The 16,130-nt window shown below is 53.7% G+C and overlaps 1 protein-coding gene across 1 annotated transcript; it reads left to right on the top strand.

Annotated features, from left to right (window-relative positions):
* Positions 1-1,249: 1,249 nt before the first annotated feature.
* On the top strand, positions 1,250-12,078 carry SLC4A1 (solute carrier family 4 member 1 (Diego blood group)). Its single transcript, XM_007955226.2, has 18 exons — positions 1,250-1,337; positions 2,356-2,417; positions 3,270-3,450; positions 3,549-3,684; positions 4,133-4,256; positions 4,399-4,483; positions 4,626-4,807; positions 5,352-5,562; positions 5,792-6,004; positions 6,174-6,322; positions 6,425-6,619; positions 7,559-7,732; positions 8,043-8,132; positions 8,656-8,822; positions 9,319-9,572; positions 10,729-10,898; positions 10,981-11,154; positions 11,998-12,078. The coding sequence occupies exons 1-18, from the start codon at positions 1,265-1,267 to the stop codon at positions 12,076-12,078; spliced, it is 2,721 nt and encodes a 906-aa protein (XP_007953417.2). The 5' UTR covers positions 1,250-1,264.
* Positions 12,079-16,130: the final 4,052 nt, after the last annotated feature.

Raw genomic sequence — 16,130 nt, 5'->3', positions numbered from 1 at the left:
GAGGCCCACAACTAAAGAAACCAAGGCCCAGGGCTCAGTGGCCTCCTAGCTGGGTCGTAGTCATCCTGGCTCCCCAGTCACAGAGCCCCAAGCCTACAATGGGGAACCATTGTTACTTTCACTTAACAAATATTTATTGAGCACCTACTATGTACCATACTCTGTTGGAAATGGGGAATTCAGTTGGGATTGAGACAGAGTATTTGCTCTCACATGGTTTCTCTTCCAGAGATGGTGTCAAATGATATAGACACAGAACATTCAAGAAACCAGAAAATGACAGTTTCGGTTAGTGACTGTGAGTGTGGTCAGGGAGGGCCTCTCTAAAGAGATGACATTTGGGCTGCCATGTGAGAAGAGCTGGAAGGTGTAGGATGTGGCACATGTAGGCTAAGACAACTGCATGAGGAAAGCCCTGGGTCAGGGAAGGGCTTGGTGACCTCTAGGAACCACAAGGAGGCCATTGGGACAGGTGGAGAGAGAGCAAGAGGAATGGGGCTCAAGACGGGTTGAGGGGAGAAGCAGGGCCACATCATGCAGGGCATGGCCTGCAGGCCAGGGTCCACAGTTTGAAATACTCCCCTCCTTCAACATGCTCAAGTGAGAGAGGCAGTGCCAGGAACATTGTGCCCCCACTCCAAGGATTCTGCAGCCCCAGGCCCAGCCTGAAGCAACCACTTCAGGGAGACAGGGCATGTTGTACAATCTCTCAGGGGAGCTAGGGCCCCTGAACTGCAGTTGGCTGAGTCCTGAAGATGGGCAAGAGAAGAAGCCAGGTGAGGAACAGTGGATGAAGGAGGAAGTTGTAATTGAAGATACTCAAATTGATATCAGCCCCCAAATGTCTGCTTCCTTGCATTGTCCTAGCCCTCCCAGCCCAGGCCTTCACACCCACAACTAGCTCCTTCCCCCACCCCCACCCCCACTTTCTTTCTCTAACTCTACCATCTCCCAGCACCTGAGATCCTGTCCCTGAAATGCAGCCCTCTCTGGAGGAAGACAGGGAGACCCCAGAATATCCTGTGTCTTAGGCCTGGGTTTCTCTTCCCTGCAGGGACCCGCAGGGCGGGTTATGCTGGGGGCTTGGATCACTCAGGAAAGCACCATGGGGGATTTGCAGGTGGGTCTCTGGCATCCACAGGACTCCTACCTGGGGGCTCTGGGGAGCTGGCCCTTGGCTCCTATCTTCATGGGGAAAGGGGCTGAGTAGCTCTCTCAAGCGGGCCCTGATGGCCACTCCCCACAGGAGGATTACGAAGACGTGATGGACGAGATCCTGGAGCAAGAGCAATTTGAAGACCCAAGTGTCCCTGTGCCCCAGATGGAGGAACCAGAAGGTGAGCACCACCCCGCTCCCTCTGCTGGGGATAAACTGGTGAGCCCTGAGTAGGTAGGTAGGGGAACTTGACTTCTCCCTTTCTCTGTACCCCCTCCCAACCACAAGGCCAGTTCTCCCCACAATCCTGGCTGATTGAAGGATAAACAGAGTTTTGTTTGAAATGATCACAGGAGGTGATGGGGGTGGAGGGGCATGGCCAGTCACCCATCTCCATGCCCCTTAATGGGTGAGAGGGCAGCCAGGCCCATCTGACACAAGGGCATGAGGTCACATGCCACCTTTGCCTATCCAATGCCAGCTTCTAGGCCAGGCACTGGGCCTGTTCTGGGAATGTCATTTGGTCTAGGGAACCCAGAAGTCTTGAGAAATGGGGGGCCTGTGGGGGCCCTCAGGGCAGAGAGGTACCACTTTCCTTGGCCTGTCCAAGGTCTTCAGTGGGAAGCCTCAGGCAGGGCCATGTTTACTGTCAACAGGATTTAAGCACTGGCAATTGGCATTAAACCCAAGAGGCCCCTCTGGGAAGTGAGGGCTGGGGGTGGGGTGGGGTGGAGGGAATATAAGGGACCAGCCCACCCTGAAGTCCAGAGCTCAGTGCTGAGGCAGTGGGAAGCCACTGGGCTGGCAGGGCTGTTGAGACAGGTGGGAAGAAGGAAAGGAATTAGGTGTGGAGGGTGACAGAAGAGGAAGGCGACCCTAGGATTGCCTTGAAATCATCTGAAAATGGCCATTAACAACTCTCCAATCTCCATCATCACTGAGGAGGGGCTAGTCCCAGGGCTCCTCTATGATGCTCCGATGAGGAGTGACAGGGCTGGGCATGGCCAAGAATGGGCATGGGGACAACAGCCCACTGGGTGGTAAGGGTAGGGTGGGATTCCCAGGGTCCCCACTCACGGGCACATATATCATCTATGCTGGGTCTCTGAGACTCCTGATGGGTGGTGCAGGAGACTTTAAGAGCCCCTAAGGCTTGGGGAATTGTCTGCAGAAAATAATAACTGGCCTCTGGTTTTCAGCTTACCTCACAGAGCCAACAACCACAGAACATCACACCACATTGCACCGAGGCACCCACCAGGTAAGGACCTCAGCATTCCCCATTCTTTTTCCCATGCTGCCCTTGGGACCTACCATTCTGCCAGAGGGAGGCAGGCTCAAGGCAGAGGGACCCCATGAACAGAGAGGAAAGGAGCAGGGGTCCTAGGAAAGAACTGGAAGGGAAGAAGACACCCACCAGTGAGGTGGTAGACCTGGGCCCCCAGGCCAGAGATTAAACTGACTGCTGGTGGCCTGAGACCCAGGCTTCCTGACCTAGGCTGGGCTATCACATTGGGAAAGCACAGAATTAAAACCCTGCTATCCTCTGCCCAGGTCCCCCAGGGACCCTATCCTGCCTAGCTAGTTAGGGAATTGGGCCTTTTCTAAGCTAGGCCCTTGGGAGTGGTCATCTCACCCCAAGGAAACTCATAGATATGCTGAGGCATACACCCACTCAACAATCTTGGGGGCAAGTGACTGACCTAATAACTCCAGAGACCCTTTTAGCCTGAGCTACCTGGACCAAGTATCCTTTTCCTTTCCTTCCCAAGTGGCCATGTTCATCCAGAAGTTCCCAAACACATTGAGTATAGTATGGGGTTAGGCAATACTGCCAGAGGAGTGGGCTGCCACCCAAAGCACCCCACATAGGACCTTCAGATATCTCCTTAAGCATCTCACCTCACCCAACATGCCCAGGCCAGGCTGGAGCTCCTGACCATCCCTCTGAGCCCAGGCTCTTCCCCTAAGCCCTCAGGGCCCTGGGCCTCTCACAAGCATCTCTTGAAAGCCTGTGAATACAGGATCTAGGTATCCACTATGCCCTGGGGCTCCAGCCTCTTCATGGCCAACCCTGGCCATGGTGGGCTAATTCTGCCCTATGGTTCTCTAGGTCTACGTGGAGCTCCAGGAATTGGTGATGGGTGAGAAGAACCAGGAGCTGCAATGGATGGAGGCAGCACACTGGATGCAATTGGAAGAGAACCTGGGGGAGGATGGGACCTGGGGCCGCCCACACCTGTCTTATCTCACTTTCTGGAGCCTCCTGGAACTGCAGAGAGCCTTCAGCAAGGGTGAGCTCCCTGGGCCCCTCTGCAGCCCCTGTACCTGAGACCTTGGGGTGAAGAGGGCCCAGGTCCCACTGCTCAGCTCACCCTTCCCCTGCCTGCAGGCACCATCCTTCTGGACCTGCAGGAGACCTCAATGGCCGGAGTGGCCAGCCAGCTGCTGGACAGGTTTATCTACGAGGAGCAGATCCGGCCTCAGGACCAAGAGGAGCTGCTTCGGGCCCTGCTGGTCAAACACAGGTGCCCCTGCCACCAGGGCACTCCACAGAGATACCTCCCCTTGCCCACCTGCCCCAAGGTCTCCTGGGGGCTCCAGATGGCTCCTCTCCTATCTGGCTGGGGCCCACTATTTTTCCTCTATGGCTTCTGCCTCTAATGCCCCTCAAAACATAACCATGTCTCCATGCTCAGAAAGCCTGGGGACCTAAGCCCTCTTAGGCCACAAGTCCCCAAGGGGGCATTCCTTCAAGGCCCTTTCTTCCATCCAGTTTTCTGGCCCCTTCTAGCCATTCTAGACAGAGGCTACCATTTACATCTGTCCTGTGAGAGGCTGCCCTGATTCTCCTGTCCCAGAGGTTTCTTTGATCTTGTCACTGGGAAGTTCCACTTGGTGTCTACCTGCTACAAAGCTCCACAGCCCAACCTGGGTGACTTATTCAGTCCATGTCCCCTGTTTTGTTTCCTGCAGCCATGCCGGAGACTTGGAGGCCCTGGGAGGTGTGAAGCCCACAGTCTTGACACGCTCTGGGGACCCCTCACAGCCTCTGCTCCCCCAACACCCCTCAGTGGAGACACAAGTCTTCTGTGAGCAGGTGAGCCTGTGCCAGGTGTGCATGGGAAGAGCTGAAAAGCCGCCAAGCAGAATGTGAGAATGGGCAGGAGGGAAGGGCTGGAGGCTCAGGGGTCCCAGGTCTAGTGACCCGAGGGCTCCCCACATCACCCTCCTTCCAACAGGGAGAAGGGGACACAGCAGGGCGATCTCCATCTAGAATTCTGGAAAAGATCCCCCCAGATTCAGAGGCCACCTTGGTGTTAGTGGGTAAGTGACCCTGACTCTCACTCTGACTCCCCATGGCTTTCACCTTCTGACCTGGCCCAGCCTGCCTCTCTTTAAGCCGGACCCAGCAGCCCCTTTCCCTCAAGTACGCCAGCCTGGCCTAACCATCTCTCTCTCCCCATAGGCCGTGCAGCCTTCCTAGAGCGGCCAGTGCTGGGCTTTGTGCGGCTGCAGGAGGCCGTGGAGCTGGAGGCTGTGGAGCTGCCAGTGCCTGTACGCTTCCTCTTCGTGTTGCTGGGCCCCGAGGACCCCCACACTGACTACACCCAGCTTGGCCGGGCTGCTGCCACCCTCATGTCAGAGAAGGTGAAGAGGGCCCTGGGAAGGGGAGGCCAGGAAGTGGATGAGGGAGGAGGAATAAGGGGGTGGGGATTCATTCTCTGGGCTCGACTGGTCTGGGTTACTTCAGGTTCATTAGCTTGAGCCATTCAGCCCAATTCAGTTGCTTCTATCCCATCTGGCCAGGGCAGTCTTGACTATGAAGTCTAGTCTAGCTTCATCTGATCTGATCTGATTTGGTCCACTTTGCTGTGTCCTGGCCTGGTCTAGTCCAGCCCACTCTGACCTGGTTCTACCTGGTTAGGACTGGCTTGATCTGGCCCACTTCCATCTGGTTTGTTATAACCCATCTGGTTTGATTTAGCTCCTTCTCCTTTCCTCATCGAATGCTCCAGTGTGTCTCCCCAAAACCCTTGCCTAGTGCGGACTAAGGGTAGGAGGGGACAGGAAAAGCAATGTGTCAGCAAGAAGGGGCTGGATGAGAGGGTTCTGGTCCCTTAAGTAGCTGTGGACTCTTGGGTCCTTTCGCTCAGCAAGTCCTGGCAGCCCTGACCCTCTCCTCTGCCCTCAGGTGTTCCGCTTAGATGCATACCTGGCCCAGAGCCGAGGAGAGCTGGTGCGCTCCCTGGAAGGCTTTCTGGACTGTAGCCTGGTGCTGCCCCCCATGGACGACCCCTCTGAGAAGGCCCTGCTCAACCTTGTGCCTGTGCAGAAGGTGCTGCTGAGGAGGCGCTACCTACCCAGCTCCACCAAGCCAGACCCCAGCTTCTACAAGAGCCTAGGTACCTGCCCCTGCCCAGCCCAAGGCTTCCTGAGCCCCCAGAGATCCTTCGATACCCCAGCACAGCCCTGTGAACCCCATCTCCCCTGAATACCCCCACTTCCCATCAAGTACCCATCTACCACCTCTCCCCAATCCCATGCTACCCACTCCTTGGGCCACCCCTTCCAATCAGACAATGCCCTCCACTACCCCATCACCCCCTCCACCCATGGTTCTGTTCTCCACAGACCTGAATGGGGGCCTAGAGGGACCTGATGGCCCAGATGACCCTCTGCAGCGGACAGGCCAGCTTTTTGGGGGCTTGGTGCGGGACATCCGGCGCCGCTACCCCCGCTACCTGAGTGACTTTGTGGACGCACTCAGCCCCCAGGTCCTGGCTGCCGTCATCTTCATCTACTTTGCCGCCCTGTCGCCGGCCATCACCTTCGGTGGCCTCCTGGGTCAGTGTCTCTGCCTGCCCCCTGCCCCTCACCTCTGACCCTCTGGCCTTTGCCCCAGCCCTGACCTCTGACCCCATCTGACCCTCTGGAACTCTGCATCAGCCAGCCCATGCCTTGCTCTATTGGGCCCTAGAAATGACCTTGACACCACTATGTCCTCTGCCCACAGGAGACAAGACCTGGAACCACATGGGGGTGTCAGAGCTGCTCATCTCCACTGCAGTGCAGGGCATTCTCTTCTCCCTGCTCGGGGCTCAGCCACTGCTTGTGGTTGGATTCTCAGGACCCCTGCTTGTGTTCGAGGAAGCCTTCTTTAAGGTAACTCATTCCTGCCCATTCTGACCTGATGCTGTGACTGACCCCTGACCCTACCTGCTCGTGTGCAGTGTCTGACACCCTCTGCCTCTGACTGCCCTACAGTTCTGCAATGATAATGGCCTGGAGTACATTGTGGGCAGAGTATGGATCGGCTTCTGGCTCATCTTCCTGGTGGTATTGGTGGTGGCCTTCGAAGGCAGCTTCCTGGTCCGCTTCATCTCACGATACACCCAGGAGATCTTCTCCTTCCTCATTTCCCTTATCTTCATCTATGAGACCTTTGACAAGTTGATCAAGGTGGGGGCCATGGATGGTGAAGCATGTGTGCACATATGTGGGAGACTGGGGTATCATTGCACTCATGTCTGTAGAGTATTTGTGTGACCATATTGTCACATGTGCATATGACATATAATATATGTGTCTGTATTGTCCATGTGTCCGTGCACATGATGTGAAGTCATATGTGACTATGTGTGACTATGATCATGTACATGTTGATGTTTACTGCCATAACTGTGTTCTTGACATGACTGTGAAGAGTGGCTGGACATGATAGGGCACCTTTGTACACCTCTCTATGTTTATGATCACACCACAGTATGACTAGTGGGCAGGTGTGACAGTGTGCACACAATTGTATGTGAACATGACCATAGGAAGCTGCATTCAGGGAGAGGGGGGATAAGGGCTCTGGAGTCCCCCCCTGCCCTTTCCTGCAATTGCCCTCAAGTACTGCGGGTGGAACACCCTGCCTCTCTGGCTCTGTTACCTCAAGCTATGCCTGGAGAAAGGTGGATACTATGTCTCCCATGATTCTGTTGGTTGGCAGGTCTTTCTGTTCCAGATCTCTTTTTTGTGTGTGTGTGTGATTTTTCAGATTTCTTTATTGTTCCAGATCTCTTAAGCCCCTTCTAGAAACACCTTCTTCACTTATTTCCTGCTTGCCAGACTTCTCATCTCTCCCAAGCCCTGGTTGCACATATGCACGTGTGCATACAAACACACACATACACACTCATTGCCCCCATGGCCCACCCCACCCAAGCTTAGCCTAGTTTTCATCCCTGAAACCCATGCTGTGGAATCTTATTTCCCATCTGTACTCATGACAACTGAGGAAGAAGATAGATGGATGATGGATGGATGGATGATGGTGCTAGATGGATGTAGCTGATACTTTCCTGCCCAAACCAAGGCTGGGGAAGAACAGTGTGCCCTGGTTTTCTGTTACAGATATTCAAGGAAAACCCACTGCAGAAGCACTACAACCACAGTGTGAAAATGGACCCCAAACCCCAGGCCCCACTGCCCAACACAGCCCTCCTCTCCCTGGTGCTTATGGCTGGCACCTTTTTCTTTGCCATGGTGCTGCGCAAGTTCAAGAACAGCTCCTACTTCCCTGGAAAGGTCAGCACACCCTCCCCACCTGCCCTTGCCTCCCTCACCCAATCCCAATCCAAAGCTCCTCAGCTTCCCCAGTTTCCTTGGCTCCCATTCTTACCCCAGAGTACCATGCCTAACCCTATATGTCTTGGGAGGGGGTGGAGCAAGGCCAAGGGAAGAAGAGAGGAAGCAGATGCAGCTGAGGGCTGGAGATGCTGGTGAATCCCCTTCAGAGCAGGGCCTCCTCAGTGAAAATGAGACTGCGGGAGCAGATGGGGAGCTGGGAGTGGGTAGTAACTGGGCACTGACCACTGGTTCTTCCACCCACCCACAGCTGCGCAGGGTCATCGGAGACTTTGGGGTTCCAATCTCCATCTTGATCATGGTCTTGGTGGATTTCTTCATCCGGGACACCTACACCCAGGTTACCCCTCCCCCCACCCACAAACCCCAGGCCGCTGAGCCTGCTCCTCATTCTATTCCATTCCCCCTCTCCAGAACAGCTCCTCGCACCCTGACGCTAGCTCGAACTATCTTTACCACATCCCTGCCTCCTCTGGGAGCCCCATATTCTTTCCACAGCCCACAGGACCCTTCTGGTACCAAAATAAGGGGCTAGATCAGGTTCTCTCCCTTTCTCCTTAACCCAGGGCCTTAGGAGTCTGCTTTGGAGACAGGCAAATCTGGGTATGAAACTCAGTTCTACTACCAAATAGCTCTGTGATGCAGAGCAAGTTTCATACCCTCTCTGATTCAGTTTCCTCATCTGTAAAATTGGGAACAAGAAGGTGCATGCAAAGGGCTTGGTTTAGTGACTGGGCACACAATAGGTGCTCAAATTACATAAATTTCTACTTGCTCCCAACCCAACTGCCTGATCCCTAGAACCTTGACTGCCCCTCTCCCATCTGCCTTCTAGTGTTCTCACTAGCTGCCCCCTCCCACAGAAACTCAAAGTGCCCAAAGGCCTCATGGTGTCCAACTCTACAGCTCGGGGCTGGATCATCCACCCGCTGGGCTTATATTCCCCCTTCCCCATCTGGATGATGTTTGCCTCTGTCCTGCCTGCCCTGTTGGTCTTCATCCTCATCTTCCTTGAGTCTCAGATAACCACGTAAGAGCTATGCAAATGGCTGAGCCTGGGGGGTCAGAGGCAGGGAAGCGGGCTAGCTGGACATAGGCAGGAGACAGAGGATGTAGCACTGGGCTCTGCTGGATATACAACCTGACCAAGCAGCCAGAATGCTGGATGGCAGGGGCAAGTCCAGGTTTTGTGGGACCTAAAGTTTTATAATTTGGGGAATCCCTTTAAGAAAAAAAAAATATATATATATACAAAACAAGAACTACAAAATTAGGCACTGGGCCTTGGAAGGGGTCCGTGCAAGCTTCGTGAGTTTCAGTGTCAATCTGTGGGTTCTTCCAGGTGATGCTGAAGATTCTTCCTCTCTTAGAGTGTGTAATTCCAAAGATGGGGGGCAGACAGGGGACTGGAAAGGTGATGAGCACAGAAGGAAAAGTTTAGGCATAGAGGGACCCAAGTATGGGGAAGGAAAGAAGGGAAAAGCGGGTGGGAGAAAGACTCACTTACCCTGGATCCCTCCCCCCAGGCTGATTATCAGCAAGCCAGACCGCAAGATGATCAAGGGCTCTGGCTTCCACCTGGACCTGCTGCTGGTTGTGGGCATGGGCGGGTTGGCCACCCTCTTTGGGATGCCCTGGCTCAGCGCCACCACCGTGCGTTCTGTCACCCATGCCAATGCCCTCACTGTCATGGGCAAGGCCAGCACCCCTGGGGCCGCAGCGCAGGTCCAGGAGGTCAAGGAGCAGCGGATCAGTGGGCTCTTGGTTGCTGTGCTTGTGGGTGAGTGAGGGCCACACTCCCGAGTGCCGATGCTCAGCTCCCTCCTACCTGCCCCCACCCCAGCCTAGCCTCCCGCCCCAGCCCCTGCCCTTAGACTCCAGTGCCCCCTCCAGCCTTGCTCACCCTGCAGCCGGCTCTCCCCATAGATTGATGCCCACAACCCCCCAGCATCAATGATTCACTGGCACCCACCACCTGGGGTAGCCTAGAGGAAATGCCCAAGGCCCTGGGATAGGCATCTGAGCAAGAGTGGAGGGGGCCTCCATGATTGAGACCTTCTCTAGCCTGGATCTTCTCTAGATAGAAGCTTAGTGAACAGTGGGTTCCAGCCCTGTCGTGATGCGAACTCAGTGTCCACCTTGCCTCTGGGACTCAGTTTCCCCATCTGCATAGAAAGGCGGTTCCTTAGATGCACCTAAGGTCTCTTCTTGCTCAACTGCTCAAGAACTGATGCAAGGGGCAAAATCCAGGCATAATGGGAAGGGGGCAAGGTGGAAAGACAGAAGGGCCACTGGGGTGGCACTGAGCTGGACTAAGTGTGGCACCATGGAGGAGATGAGGTTGCTATTAGCTGGAAGATAATAGGATTTGAATAGGTGGAGGTGGAGGGTAATGAAGGCATTCTGGGCTGGGAATGAGGGTGGGGGAGAGGTGCACTTTCTTAAACTCTGTAGCTCCCACTAGATTAGAAGAGTAGAGTGTGAAGTCAAGCAGGGGGAAGTTTAACTGCCAATTCTGCTGCTTACTAGCTATGTGGCCTCAGGTTACATTACCTCTCTGAACCTGTTTTCTTGTCTGTAAAATGGGAGTAATACCACCCCACTTGGGTTGTTTGAGGGAGCTCTGAGGGCGTACTGCATAAGGTACTTGACTGCTAACTGGAAGGCTGGCAGTTCAAACCCACCAGCCGCTCCTCAGAAGGAAGGTTGGGCAATCTACTTCTGTAGTGATACCACCTTGGAAACCCAAGGAGGGGTTGCTATGAGTCAGATCTGACTTGATGGCAATGAGTTTGGTTTGGTTTGGTTTTGGGGTTGTTTGAAGATTAAAAGGCCCACAGTGAGGGCTCCATAGGGTCCCTGTAGTTTTATTTCCCAGCCTGAGCCTGGGCCTGGCTGGGCATCCTGGGGCTGAGAGTGTGTGGTCCTTCCCCTAGGCCTTTCCATCCTCATGGAGCCCATCCTGTCCCACATCCCCCTGGCCGTGCTGTTTGGCATCTTCCTCTACATGGGAGTCACATCCCTCAGCGGTATCCAGCTCTTCGACCGCATCTTGCTCCTGTTCAAGCCACCCAAGTACCACCCAGATGTGCCCTACGTCAAGCGGGTACAGGGCCTTCCTGACTGCCCAGCCCAGGTTAGGGTGGTGCTGGAGTAGGGCAGGCACTGACCCCAGCCTCTGCCTGCAGGTGAAGACCTGGCGCATGCACCTGTTCACGGGTATCCAGATCCTCTGCCTGGTAGGGCTGTGGGCGGTAAAGGTCACAAAAGCCTCACTGGCCCTGCCCTTTATCCTCATCCTCACTGTGCCCTTGCGTCACTTTCTGCTGCCACTCTTCTTCCGGAACCTGGAGCTCCAGTGTGTGAGTAGCTACCCACCCAGCAGCAAGGGCATCTTGGGGAGGGCAGAGGTTGGGAGGCAGGACCCTCAGAGCCAGGGGCAGGGATGGGGCATCAGAGGGCCTGAGAGAATGGGAGGTGTGGGTGTCAGCACCGAGGAAGGCAGAGAATGTCATGTTCAAGGTCTGGGTCTAGGGTCTGCATCCAAATCCTGGCCTTGCTACTTACTAGTTATCTGTCCTAGAGCCAGTGGACTCATTCTTTTGTGCCTTGGTTTTCATAATCTGTAAAAGGGGGATAATGACAAGGCGTGCTCCACATGAGCTGTCACCAACACTGAGTGGCTGTTTCTGTGGTCTTCTGACTCATTTTGAACTGAGCTGCTCCTCCAGCAGTTTTCTTCCACTGGAGGGCTGCTCTGGTGAAGTGGGGCCTCTGCCCACCCTCTGCAGGTCTACCCCACTGGGACATTGGGTCCCCAGGGCTCCTCACCCTTTGAAAACCTCTCATCTAGCCCAACCCAAGGAGCTCGGGTGGTATAGTGCCTAAGGCATTTGACTGCTAACCAGAAGGTTGGTGGTTCAAACCCCCCAGCCATTCTGCAGGAGGGCTGGGCAATCTCCTCCGGTAAAGCTTTACTGCCTTGGAAACCCAAAGAGGGTCACTATGAGTCAGAATCGACTCAATGGAAGTGAGTTTGATTTTGGTTTGGACCAAACCTTGTGTGGTCCAGAAGCTGAAGGACAAGACAGGACTTGTCCAAAGCTTCAAGAGAGCGAGCCATCCCCTAACTCCTCTAAGTTCAGGGTTCCTCTAGCCCAGAGACCTCTCACCCTCTCTCTTCCCACCACGCCCCACCCCTCCAGCTGGATGCCGATGATGAAAAGCCAACCTTTGATGAGGAGGAAAGTCGAGACGAGTACGATGAGGTGCCCATGCCTGTGTGAGGGGTGGACGCAGGCTCCAGCACCCCCTCTGCCATCCCACTCCCTTTACCCCAGGATAAGCAGAAGTTCATGGGCATCTTATATCCTAGCCCTCCTCCTGGCATAGCAGCTGAGGCCCTGGGGCTATGGTTAGGGGAAGGCAGGGGTGCCTAGGAAAACTTCCACGAGGTTAGGCTGGCTTTTCTGGCTAGAGATGGCTAGAGAGGCCCATGTTAGGGGATTCACTCGATAACACCTCCTGCTATCACTCTGCCACATGGGCATCCAATGCTGGAAGGTTCAGATCTGAGCCTACTTCCTAGGGGCTGTTTGCTGTGTGACCTTAGGCAAGTGCCTTGACTTCTCTTGCCTCTGCATCCACTTCGGTAAAATGAACATATTGATGATAGTATCCACATTACAGGATGGTTACCAAGGACCAAAAATATGTAAAAGAACTATTATAGATTGTCAGTAGCATCCTCTGAGCCTGCTCAAGTTCACATAGCTCCTGAGCCACACAGCCAGGGCTTGAACCAGGGCTCCTGACTCCCCAGGCCATAGCTCTGTCCTCTACTTCAATCATACAACTACCCATGCACAGAGGTGCCCTGCTGACTCTCTCCCTGTGCCCATGTCCCACCCTGTGACCCTCTGGGACCAGAGAGGGTAAGCCAGCAAATAGTGCCAAAGAGGCTTGGCTCCAGTCTTTCAGAAGGGTGGTGTACAGGTGAGACCACAGTCAGGGCTGGAACTCCGCACTCTGAGCTCCTGATCCATCCCCTGTGCTCTACAAAGGACCTTGCCTTTATTCACTCATTCATTCATTCATTCCACAAACATGTACTGAGGGCCCTGGGCCCTGTGGACACAGAGGTAGACCTAGACACATCCCTGTCCTGGAGGAGGGGGGGAAGACTCAGTCAGATTTAGATTTGGATGAGGGGTGGAGGAGGGGATGGAAAGATGGGGAAAACGTGGGAGATGGGCTGGGGGGGTTATAATTTATTAATTGTGGATTTTCTAGGAGTTGTCATCATATTTTGGCTTCACATGCATGCATAGGTTCCTCATAATTAGAGTGTCCCCAACCCCATCCCAAACTGAATCTTGGGGCAAACTCAGATTTGACCAATTGGGGTAAGAGATAATGGGCTCTCTAGCACATGAGAAGAATCTATTTTATACATGTATATAAATAAAGAGTTGAAAGAACTGGAAGTGGTGTGAGATGGGAAAAACTGAGGACCAGTGTGTGACAGAAAAGAAAGGAGGTTGGAAGGCTCTCAGCTGCATCCCTGAAAGCTGACACAACCTCCCACCACTTCACCATTTTTCACCTCAGTTTCCTCATCTATAAAATGGGAACGATATTGGTACCTACCTTGTAGGTTGTAAGAATTAAATGAGATAATGAATGTCAAGGTCTTGTTTAGCACAGAGTTCCTCTAGGAAGAGCTCAATAAATGTTAGCTGTTGCTATTGTTATTTTGATTGGAATGTCCCTGTCCCTTACCCTTACCCCCAGCTTCTTGAAAAGTGGGGGAGATAAAAAAAAGTCACCCACTTGACTAGCTCCTTACCTCTCAATACTTGGGAATATGTTTTGGCAATAAATGCATCTGTGCTGGAATGGCTGCCTTGCTCGAATTCCGCTTCCCACAGAGGGGTCTCTGCTGGATTTGCTTGGCATGATGTGTGTGGTGTGGTGCTAGTGCAGGGCTGTAGGCATGAGGGGCAATGAGAACTCAACAGGGGGGTGGCACTGGGGCCAGAGGAGGGCCAGGGCTGATGGTCCCAGGGTGAAGATGGCCAGGACTCCATGGGTGGGTGGGAGAACAGGGGTAGATGGATCGATGCGCTGAAAATCATTCTTCTCAGCAATAAGCAAGACCCGTGGGGCTGGGGAGAGTCTGTCCCTTACCTTGGAGTCATCCACCTGAGCAGCACCTTTGTGAGGAATCCCTAGAGAAGAAAACACACGGGAGCCAGAAAGGGAGCACAGCTTGCTGTACGTCACATGGGAGCAGCATCTCATCACCAGCTTCCCACTCTTCTCCACTCCAGTCCCTTCAGAGGCTCTGCCCTCTGCCCACAGCCACTTTTGAGCAAGTCTAGGGGCTGCTGGGCCAGGTGTCACCCACCCGAGGAGAGGAGTGTGCAGGGACACCACTGGTCCCCACCCTCCTTAACCTTCCAGCAAGAGGTCAGCCAGGGCTGGGCTGCCTGGCTTCCTTCCCTGGGTCTATATTTACTTGCTGACTGTCCCCAGCTGACCCACCCCGGGCTGCCCTGAGCAGCCGCCAAGGGGCTAGAGAGTTGACACCACCCGAGGGACAGTGATTGCAGCCGCCCACCTGCCATACCCAGCAGCTGCGTGTCCCTGAAGCCCTGCCATTGGCTTTGTGCCCAGGGCTTGCCAGACCCCCTATTCCCTGCTCCCACGAACCCCACCTAGAAGCCAGGCTCTGAGACCTGAGTGCACAAAGCTCAAGTCTAGGGTGTTCCCAGTCCTCTCCCAGGGAAAAAGCAGGCTGGGGGCCTGGGCAAGCCAGTCACCTCTCTGGGCCTGCTTCCTGCCAGGCAAATCCTCTCTTGCAGACCCTTCCCATCTCCAGAGGAAGAACCAGCTCACTAATACCTGAACTTAAAGGAGCAAGTACTGCCTTGATTTGGGGGACAACGTTCTGTGCCCATGAAAGCCCAAGCTCCCTCTCCCCAAGTGTTTTATCTTAATTCTGAGCTCTGATGTGGAGGATAGGGAGAGGTTGGAGCCCTGGCCAGGCTCCTTAAAATATGGTTAGAGGACCAACAACACCAGTGGGTAGCTTGTTAGAAACGCAGAGCCTCGGGTCCTAACCCAGACCAGCTGAATGATAATCTGCATTTTGGTGTTGTCCTAGGAGATTTGCATGTATGAACAAGTGTGAGAGCCTGGCCATGGAACTGTGAAGAATAAGCACAGGGCCAACAGCTCATAGATCTCAGGTCTCTGCCCCGCCTCACCCCACTCCTCCTACCCTCTTTAAAGAGATTCAGAGAGTCTGCATGGTCTCCAAGCCCTACTTGACTGAGTGGTGGTGGGCCCAGGGGTGGAGGGTATGTGGGCAAAGAGAAGGCAGTTAGATGCACATAATCCCTCTTGGCTTAACCTAGAACCCAGAAGCCTTTAACAGCTTGAGCCTGGAGGATATTCAGGAAATGTGAAGGTCAAAGGAGCCAACCGGGATCCAACTTCCCGCCTGGCCTGAGATCTCATCTCTCCTGCATTTCCTGCTCCCCAGGGTGCCTGGCCCTATCTGTTTTCCCTCAGGGCTTTCCTTCTCCCCCACCCCATTCCACACACACATACACACACACACACAGTCTGTGCTATTTCAAACCCTTTTGGAAACTACCTCAACATAATGAGACTTTGAACACAAAGTAACCCCATGCCTGGTAAGGAAATAATGCAACAGAATTAAAAAACCTCAGTACCTGAAGGTGTTCTTTGCAGCAAAAAACCAGAAACAACCCAAAAGCTCAGAAATAAGAGCATGGTTAGCAAATCACCCTGCATCCATACAGTGGACCACTGGGCAGGCCTTAAAAGTAATAATTATCAAGAAGGTGTTGGATTAATGCATAAGAAAGAAGGACACAGGAAAGAGGTTAAGTACAGGGAGGAAGTGGGAAGAGAGCTGTTACACTGTGGGGATTGCAGTCAATGTCATGAAACAAAATGGGTATGAACTGCTGCATGGAAAATGAAATTTGCTCTATAAACTTTCACCAAATTACAATAAAAATTGGGAAAAAAAAAAGAGAGAGAGGGTGTTTGCGGTGTAGTAAATAGCGTGGCTTTTCTACCCATAAATCTTTGTAAACTCCAAGGTGGGATTTTCTATGAGCAACTGAGGAGCTCCGGATTGCTGAAACTATCCACCTGGGTTATTTCTGTTGGGCGTGGCACAATACAGTGTTCTGGGAGGTTCCCACTCTCTCTCAGGTGCTTAGAGTTCTGATGCTATGATTGGCTAGTTTGACCACCCTGCCAGGCTCAAAAGGAGGCCTCCTAGAGGCAGAACTCT

Source organism: Orycteropus afer, unplaced genomic scaffold (assembly GCF_000298275.1).
Source record: "Orycteropus afer afer isolate SDZICR_OR568_19922 unplaced genomic scaffold, OryAfe1.0 scaffold00495, whole genome shotgun sequence".
Lineage (NCBI taxonomy): Eukaryota > Metazoa > Chordata > Mammalia > Tubulidentata > Orycteropodidae > Orycteropus > Orycteropus afer.
This window is presented reverse-complemented; position numbering and strand designations above follow the sequence as displayed.

What these genes read in the sequence shown, in the direction of transcription:
- SLC4A1 (XM_007955226.2), top strand. Translation starts at nt 1,265, where the DNA reads ATGGACGAGATCCTGGAGCAAGAGCAATTTGAAGACCCAAGTGTCCCT. An exon ending in CCAGATGGAGGAACCAGAAG is followed by an intron (nt 1,338 to 2,355) that starts GTGAGCACCACC and finishes TCTGGTTTTCAG; the next exon opens with CTTACCTCACAGAGCCAACA. An exon ending in GCCCTGCTGGTCAAACACAG is followed by an intron (nt 3,685 to 4,132) that starts GTGCCCCTGCCA and finishes TGTTTCCTGCAG; the next exon opens with CCATGCCGGAGACTTGGAGG.